Source organism: Thamnophis elegans, chromosome 1 (assembly GCF_009769535.1).
Source record: "Thamnophis elegans isolate rThaEle1 chromosome 1, rThaEle1.pri, whole genome shotgun sequence".
Lineage (NCBI taxonomy): Eukaryota > Metazoa > Chordata > Lepidosauria > Squamata > Colubridae > Thamnophis > Thamnophis elegans.
The window spans coordinates 175,897,275-175,906,174 of record NC_045541.1 but is presented as its reverse complement, the minus strand read 5'-3'; the positions used below and the strand labels follow the sequence as shown (position 1 = coordinate 175,906,174).

At 48.0% G+C, this 8,900-nt stretch overlaps 1 protein-coding gene across 1 annotated transcript in view; it reads right to left on the bottom strand.

Moving 5' to 3' along the window:
- Nucleotides 1-7,623: 7,623 nt before the first annotated feature.
- The window catches only part of HCN2 (hyperpolarization activated cyclic nucleotide gated potassium and sodium channel 2), an 87,410-nt gene continuing 86,133 nt past the window's right edge, over nucleotides 7,624-8,900 (bottom strand). The window contains 2 exon segments of the mRNA XM_032214422.1: nucleotides 7,624-8,185; nucleotides 8,188-8,476. Of these exon segments, the coding sequence (XP_032070313.1) occupies nucleotides 7,624-8,185; nucleotides 8,188-8,476 (851 nt within the window).

The following is an 8,900-nucleotide window of genomic DNA, read 5'->3' as shown; positions in this document are numbered from 1 at the left end:
TCTGTTCCTTGACAAGGATATTGTTTTCTACTTGTTGGTTTGTCTGCTGTTAAGGAACTGCCAAGGACCTACGACTTAAGGAATTATCATCTGTCTTTCTATCCAATCTATCCATCCATCTATTCCAGGGGTAGTCAACCTTTTAATACCTACCGCCCACTTTTGTATCTCTGTTAGTAGTAAACATTTCTAAACGCCCACCAGTTCCACAGTAATGATTTATAAAGTAGGGAAGTAACTTTATAAGTTACAGAGCCGAGGTGGCGCAGTGGGTAGAGTGCAGTACTGCAGGCCACTTCAGCTGACTGCTAGATCAGCAGTTCAGCGGTTCAAATCTCACTGGCTCAGGGTTGACTCAGCCTTCCATCCTTCCGAGGTGGGTAAAATGAGGACCCAGATTGTTGTTGGGGGCAATATGCTGACTCTGTAAACCGCTTAGAGAGGGCTGAAAGCCCTATGAAGCGGTATATAAAAATCTGCTATTGCTATTGCTTTACTTTATAAAATTTATAAAGCAGAGTTACAGCAAACCCCTACTGCCCACCATGAAAGCTGGAACGCCCACTAGTGGGCGGTAGGGACCAGGTTGACTACCACTGATCTAATCTTATCTTCTACCTATATCTATCAACCTATCTCTCTACTCCATCCATTCACCAGCCCAATCTGTCTATCACCTATCTATACCTATCTATCCATCTATCCCCCTACTCCAGGGGTCAGCAACCTGCGGCTCTGGAGCCACAAGTGGCTCTTTCATCCCTCTTCTGCGGCTGGCTCCCTGTCATCAGTCGGCAGCACAATTTTGAGAGGAGCTTCCGGTTGAGGGGAAGGGGCACAGGGCACGCCAGGAGGAAACTCTATGGCAAGGGACGGGTTTTCCAGTCAGCTCAATTGATAGGGTTTCTGTTAGGACAGGTAGAGGAAAAAGGACGCCATGCTAGGAGGAGACTCTATGGTGCGGAAGCCAGACTTCAGGTCGGTTGTAGAATTGAACGAGGGGTTTCTGGTTAGGATCTTTGTGGCTCTTTGAGTGTTTGAAGTTGCCGACCGCTGCCCTACTCCACCACCCACCAGCCTATCTATCTATCTATCTATCTATCTATCTATCTATCTATCTATCTATCTAATCATCTCTCTCATATATATTCATCCATCTGTCCACCCATCTACCTAATCATCTAACAATCACTTTCTACTATCATCTATTGATAGTTCATTAATTGTTCCTTTGTTCTATCTGTCTGTCTGTCTATCTATCATCTATCTATCTATCTATCTATCTATCTATCTATCTATCTATCTATCTATCTATCATTAATCTAGGCTAATTTTGGGGTGTTTTTTCACCGTTGAGATAATTTTTTGGGCTCTCTAGCATGTAATATATTCATACATTCTCTGGCTGAGAATGTAATTTCCCTGTAATTCACTGAATTGTTCTGTCTTCTAATTTCTTGTTCACCATCCAGAATTACAATAGTGAGACTGATTGCCATAAACATTGATTCCGTGAATAAACTTCCTCCACACACTTATATAAATCCCCCGGGCCGTCTTACGCAACAATCCTGATTTTTCTCCCTTGCCTATCGCTGATGCAAAACTGAAAGCTTCACCCAGGATTAACTGCTACCCATGATTGCTGCACAATTAATTTGGCTCTCTCCCTTGTCGGTTAGTTGGACTTATTTTTTCTCTCTTCCTGGGACTTCCTTCTCTCTCTCTCTTTTTTTTTTGCAGAGGCCGTATTTTTGAGCAAATCAAGGTTATTGCAAACTTTGCCTCAAAGGATTTTCCGAATCCTGTCCCTATTTAACGTGACAGGTTTACTGCACGGAGGCCGAGGGCTGTTAGACTTTCTATTTTGCATCTGAAATATTCGTGTAATGTTTTTTAATTCAAAATCAAGGCTCTGGTTTTCCCAGTTGCAATGTATGGCTGTGAAAGTTGGACCATAAGGAAGACTGAGTGCCAAAGAATGGAGGCCTTTGAACTCTGGTGCTGGAGAAAACTCCTGCGAGTCCCTTGGACAGCTGGCTGGGGGATTCTGGGAGTTGAAGTCCACAGGACTTAAAGTCGCCAAGATTGAAAAACACTGTTCTAAACACAGAGGCATCCATGATTATTATAACTGCGGGGGGAAATGAACGCTTTGATTCCGGAATGGATAATCCTTGACTTACAACCACGATTTGAGCCCCAAATTCCTGCTGCTAAATGAAACAGTTGTTAAGCAAATCGAGGCCCACATTACGACTTTTCTGGCCACAATTCTTTAGTGAACCACTTAAGTTGTTAAAAGGTTAGTAACACGGTTCTTAAGTGAATCCGGCTTCCCCATTGACGGCTTGTCAAAGGGGGAATCATATGACCCCGGGATACTACAACCGTCACATGTAGGAGTCAGTCGCCAAGGGTCTCAATTGATAATGTGACGATGAGGATGGCGCCATGGTCATGCGTGTGGAAAACAGTCATAAGTCGCTTTTTTTAGTTCCCAGTGTGCGCATGTGCAGAGTTGCCAGACGAAGAGCTAAAGAACAAGGGTCGACTTGGGAGTAAGGCCACAGGTGGACGGTGAATGGCCCCTCCCAGAGGAAATAAAAGAGGAGCGAAAGGGGAATGGAGTTTGCAGGAGACAATTAGTTCCCTTAATTGATTCGTGACTCTTTCAGACTCTTGCCAAGTTCTGCAGATATTGGCCTGGCAGCTCTCCAAGCCAGATAAGGTCTGTGGCCGTAAATCCTCCCTTGAAAGACTTTGCTGGATGTGAATGAGCAGAATTCACAGTCAATTAACAAAAGGGTTTTTTTTTTTGTTGGGACAAGAAGTTTGTTTCATGCTCTTGGGAAGCCTCTGTCAGAACAGTATCTAGGAAACAGTCTGTTCCAGCACCTGATGCTTAAATCCAAACCGCCATTCCTAACAGACAAGAGAAATGAGTCCTCATTCCGTGACTGCCTCGCTTACCGACCATTTGCAGTTGCAACTGAGATGAAAAAGTGTCTTACCAACCAATCCTTGATTCTTGTGACTTGCGCAGGTCCGTAAAAGTAGAGGGGGCCTGCATAAGTGCACTAATATCGTCCCTGTCATTGTATTTTTATCCTTTTATTCCCGTTTTTGTTTGACAAATTCTAATAAACAGATAAAAACAAAAGGAAGCAAAGCTGAACTAGATGACAAACAGGCTCGGTTTGGCTTTGGTTTGCTTAATAACCCAAACTGCTTTTTCCTAATGGCGGTCATTAAAAGGGGGCAACCTGTATTATTATTTTAAAATTGCTGGCTCTCCAAAAAAAATAGGCAGACAATGGCTGCAGCAAAGAAATAGATCAGAATTCACTGGAGACTGAGTGGTATATAAAAATTTCTTATTTCTTTACTTCAGGTAGCGGCTGTTTTCCAATACGGGTAGTCCTCGGCTTATACCATTCGTTTAGTGACTATTCAAAGTTATAGTGGCCCTGAAAAAAAGTGACTTATGACCATTTTTCACCCTTATGACCACTGCAGCATTGCACATAATCAAAATACGGATAAATATTAATGACGGTTGCAGTGCCCAGGGGTCAGGTGATCCCGTTTTGCGACCTTCTTGCAAGCCAAGTCAATGTGGGAAGCCAGATTCACTTAACAACCGTGCTACCAACTTAGCAACTGCTGTGATTCACTTAACAACTGTGGCAAGAAAAGCTGCAATGTGGGGCAAAACTCTCTTAACAACTGTCTTTCTTAGCAATGGAAATAACGGAATAGCAGAGCTGGAAGGGACCCTGGAAGTCTTCTAGTCCTGCTCAGGCAAAAAAAACTCTAGTCTATTTCAGACAAATGGTTCTCCAACATCATCTTGAAAACTTCCAGTGTTGGAGCATTCACAACTGCTGGAGGCAAGTTGTTCCACTGGTTAATTGTTCTCACTGTCAGGAAATTTCTCCTCAGTTCTAAGTTGCTTCTCTCCTTGATTAGTTTCCACCCATTGCTTCTTGTCCTACCCTCAGGTGCCTTGGAGAATAGTTTGACCCCCTCTTCTTTGTGGCAACTCCTGAGATATTGGAAGACTGCTATGATGTCTCCCCTAGTCCTTCTTTCTATTAAACTAGACATACCCATTTCCTGCAACCGTTCTTCATAGGTTTTAGCCTCCAGCCCCCTAATCAAATTTTGGGCATGACTGTAGTTGTAAGTCAAGAGCTACCTGTGCAAAGTGGTTGGCCCAACATATACACCCAACATAATCAGGGCCCCCGTGTCAACTCTTGGCATCTGGTGGAATCCCTGGAGAATTACAACATGAGTGACTGCAGTCCCCCATACAATCTCCCATACTGAATCCACCCAATTCCCCCCACACAACGCCCCATAAAATGATAACAGCAATAGCACTTAGACTTATATACCGCTTCATAGTGCTTCACAGCTCTCTCTAAGCAGTTCAGAGAGCCAGCACGTTGCCCCCCTCCCCTCCCAACAATCTGGGTCCTCATTTTACCCATCTCGGAAGGATGGAAGGCTGTGTCATCCTTGAGCCTGGTGAGATTCGAACTGGCAAATTGCAAACAGTCAGCAGAAGTAGCCTGCAGTACTGCACTGTAACCACTGTGCCACCACGCAGTGGTGCACAACTGGACACAGACTAAACACAACAAATGGGCTGTTGTTTTATAAGGAGAAGCCTGGCCCAGTGCTTCCCCTGACCCTGCAGACAGGACATTCTGCCTAAGACTGGTTTGGTGGCTGTGTGGTGTAGTGGTGCTAGACTAGGGGTGGAGAGAGGTTTTGGTTCCTGCGTCAGCCGCCACCGAAACTCACTGGTTGCTCTTGGGCCCGTCTCTCCTTCTCAGGCCAAGCCATTTGCTGTGCGGGGGAAAGCCTAATGTTTTAATTAAACTCAAATACTTTGGCCACCTAATGAGAAGGAAGGACTCCCTGGAGAAGAGCCTCATGTTGGGGAATGATGGAGGGCAAAAGAAGAAGAAAGGGACGACGGAGAATGAGGGGGCTGGATGGAGTCCCCGAAGCAGTCAGCGCGAGCTTAAATGGACTCCAGAGGATGGTAGAGGACAGGAAGGCTGGGGACAACACGACTTTGCAACAAACAACAACAGCGCTTTAAAAACAATGCTAATCCTCAAATGATCACCTGATCCATGCAAACCAAGTCGCCGGCCACCCAAGAAGCTACAGAAAGCACGTTTCCTCCCTTGTTAGAAACAAAACCTCTAACTAAAGATATTCACAGTTGCTTTTCTGCATCTCACTGGGTGACCTAACAGATTAACAGAGTTGGAAGGGGCCTTGCAGGCATCTAAATCCAGAGGTCTCGAGCCTTGGTAACTTTAAGCCTGGCGGACTTCAACTCCCAGAATTCCACAGCCATCAAAGCTGTGAGGTGACCACGCTCATTGCTTCCTGCCCCTCAAAAATAATAAGACCTCCCCGAAAACAAGGCCAAGCACTTATTTCGGGGTTCAAAAGAAAAGAAGACCCTGTTTTATTTTCGGGGAAACATGGTATATAGCATTTGTGGACTTCAATTCCCAGAATTCGCCTGCTGACTTTCCCTATGGTAGCTAGCATAGGAAAGGGAATTCTGGGAGTTGAAGTCCACAAATGCTGGCTAGGGAACTCTGGGAGTTGAAGTCCGCCAGGCTTAAAGTTGCCAAGGTTCGAGACCCCTGATCTAATCCAACCCTCCCCCCAAGCAGGAGACCCTAACCATTTCTGACAGATGGCAGTCCAGTCTCTCCTTGAAAGCCACCAGTGATGAAGCTCCCACAACTTCTGAAGGCAACTTGAAAGGCAGGGGATCTGTGATTAATGATCTCTGTAACTCTACCCTAATCCCACCCCCCAAGTGAAAGGCAGGATCCACAGAAGAAGGCACCATAGGGAAAATGGGGGGGGGAACCACCTTACAGGCATTCCTCGACTTACAACCACAAAGTGATGCAGTTGTTAAGTGAGTCATCATGTCACCGGATCAAATTTTTTTGAGTATTTTTAACTGCAGCCGTGCAGTGAATCCAGTTTCCCCAATTGTCTTGGCATGTCAGAAGCCATCTGGGGGTGGTTGTAAACCGAATCATGTAAATCTCAAGATGCCGCAATCATCATAAATGGGAGCTGACCCCCGGGGATGATGTAATGCAGGTCATAATGTCGAGGACCGGTCGTAAGTCACTTTTTCTGAGGTCGTTGTACAAATATTTGTAAGTGGAGGACTACCTGTAAGGGACTACTCCGGGGAAGCAAAATGCAAACTGATCGGGCACTTAATAGAAACGAGCATGAAACTCCACAAAATGGCGGCTTTAATCCTGAGCTCCAACACATTTTTGGTCCTCTATTGTCCGGACTTCCACTCCCAGAATTCCCCCAACTACCCTATTTCACCGAAAACAAGACCTCCCCGGATAATAAGCCCATTTGGGCTTTTGAGTGTATGTGCTAAAATAAACCCTTCCCAGAAAATATTGCAACACAGCAGCCTCCACGAGGTGACCATGCTCACTGTCTCCTGCACCTCAAAAATAAGATCTCCCCAAAAATAAGGCGAAGTGCTTATTTTTGGGGGGGGTGGTGTCAAAAGAAAATAAGACCCTGTCTTATTTTCAGGGAAGCACGGTAGCATTTGTGGACTTCAGTTCCTAGAATTCCGCCTGCTGACTTCCCTATGCTGGCTGGGGAATTCTGGGAGTTGAAGTCCACACGGGTTAAAGCAACCGAGGTTAAAAAACACTCTTCTAGGGATAAGCAAAAGTTGGCCTGAAAAAAGAATTCACACCGTTGTTCCTCAAGGTCTCCTCAACAGGTCTCTCTTCCCCTTTGGGTTCAGCACGGAGCGTGGCGTATAAGGCATTGCGTATGCGGTTTAACTCCTAAATATATATATAATTTCTCTCTCGGTATTTTATATATATGTATATATATATATATATATTTATATCTATAAGTATGTATATATTTTACACACACTGGATTAAATTGCATGAGAATCTAGATATGGCTTTCCACGGAATGGACACAGCAGGGCGAGGCGGGATGGAGATGACAGCCAGACAGGAGCCAAACTTTGGTGAGGAAGAGGATGGGACGGGCGGCTCCTTCGTCCCTGGCACACCCTGTCTCCTGGCTAGGAAAAAAACCCCCACTCCACACGCATCACTCCTCCTGCAGAGGCAGAAGTCCCGCCGAGCTTCCCTGACCCCGGATCCCATGTGCCCCAGCCCCACCTGGCTAAGCACACGACTGCGCGGATCTGGGGCGCTCCTTCCCCGCAGAGCAAGTGATGGTCAGCATGACAGAAAGAGAGCCAAGAGGGGTGCCGCAGAACTGCCCCCTTGCCAGTTCATGCTGCCCCACAGCTAGGGCGAGGGGGGGGGTTCCCTACCCTCCCAGCTCTACCAGACACCCCCAATTGCAGGTTAAATCGAGGGTCACAAATTGGACGGAAGCCTAGACTTTGCTGAGTCCGTATCGGGGGCACTAATGATGGAATCCTTGCGGGTACTACCCGGGTCCTGTTGAATGCCCGAGGCAGCTGTCCCAGGGTACGCGGCAGCCATGGTCATCTGGTGGGGTGCCCGGGGCGCCAGCCGCGGCGCAGCTGGTGGTGTGTTACCGGCATTCTGGGTCGAAATGGCGGGCGATGACGGCGAGGCCCCCTGCCCTGCGGCGATCGAAGCGTTGGACTCGTGAGCCGAAGACGACGGGCTCTGGCTCGGCGTTTGAGAGACGCCGTGGGGGAGGGAGGGCTGGGAGGCCGAAAGAGGCCGAGTCTCCTGGCTGAGACTGCTTGTGTGAAGAGCCTGGGTGCTCTTGTGAGCCGCCAGCCGCTGCGGCGAGCCGGGCGGCTTCTGCTGAGTTAGCGAGAGCTGGGACCCCGACTGACCCTTGGCACCCCCGTATGGGAACGTCCGGCTGGCGTGAGGGCTCTGGGAAGAGGGGCTGGACACTACGGAGTGGAAAGGGCCAGCGGAAGCGGCCATTGGAGGCTGGGGAGGTGGGGGCTGCTGCTGGAGTGGGACGTTCGGCTGCAGGGCCCGCGGCATGTTCTGGAACATCGGGCCACCCAGTTGTTGTTGCTGCTGCTGTTGTTGTAGGTTCAGCTGCTGCTGTTGGTGATGCTGCTGGAGCAAGGCTGGCGAGATGGCGAAGGCCCCGGGGAGACCTCCTTGGTACTGGAGCCGGCGGACCATCCGTGGGGACCCGAGACTGACTGAGCCGGTCAACGGGTTGGCCATCTGAGGGCAGAAGCTCATCGCCACGGCCTGCTGGAGGGTGGCGATCGCTGAGGTGACCTGTGGCTGAGCTGGGGTATACATGGGGTTTTGCTGTTGGAACTCGGCCTGTTGAACCATCTCCCGGTCGTACTTGACGATCTCCTGGATGATCTCGTTCTCCTGGTTGTTGAAGACGCCGGAATTGAGGTCGTGCTGCACCTTGTGCAGGAGAATGGAGTTCTTCTTCCCTGCAAGAGAAGACAAGAAGACGTGATTTTCTTGCATCCAAGACCACCCTCCCAAAGGTGCCTTTTCAAAAGGCAACTGGACTTGGTTTTTTCCTTGAAGGCCTTTCGCTTCTCGTCCAGGAAGCTTCTTCAGTTCTGAGTGAATGATGGTGAACAGAAGCAATAGCAATAGCAATAGCAGTAGACTTATATACCGCTTCATAGGGCTTTCAGCCCTCTCTAAGCGGTTTACAGAGAGTCAGCATATTGCCCCCAACAATCCGGGTCCTCATTTTACCCACCTCGGAAGGATGGAAGGCTGAGTCAACCCTGAGCCGGTGAGATTTGAACCGCTGAACTGCTGATCTAGCAGTAGCCTGCAGTGCTGCATTTAACCACTGCGCCACCTCGGAAGGATTTATTTATTTGCAGTCATATGGTCCTT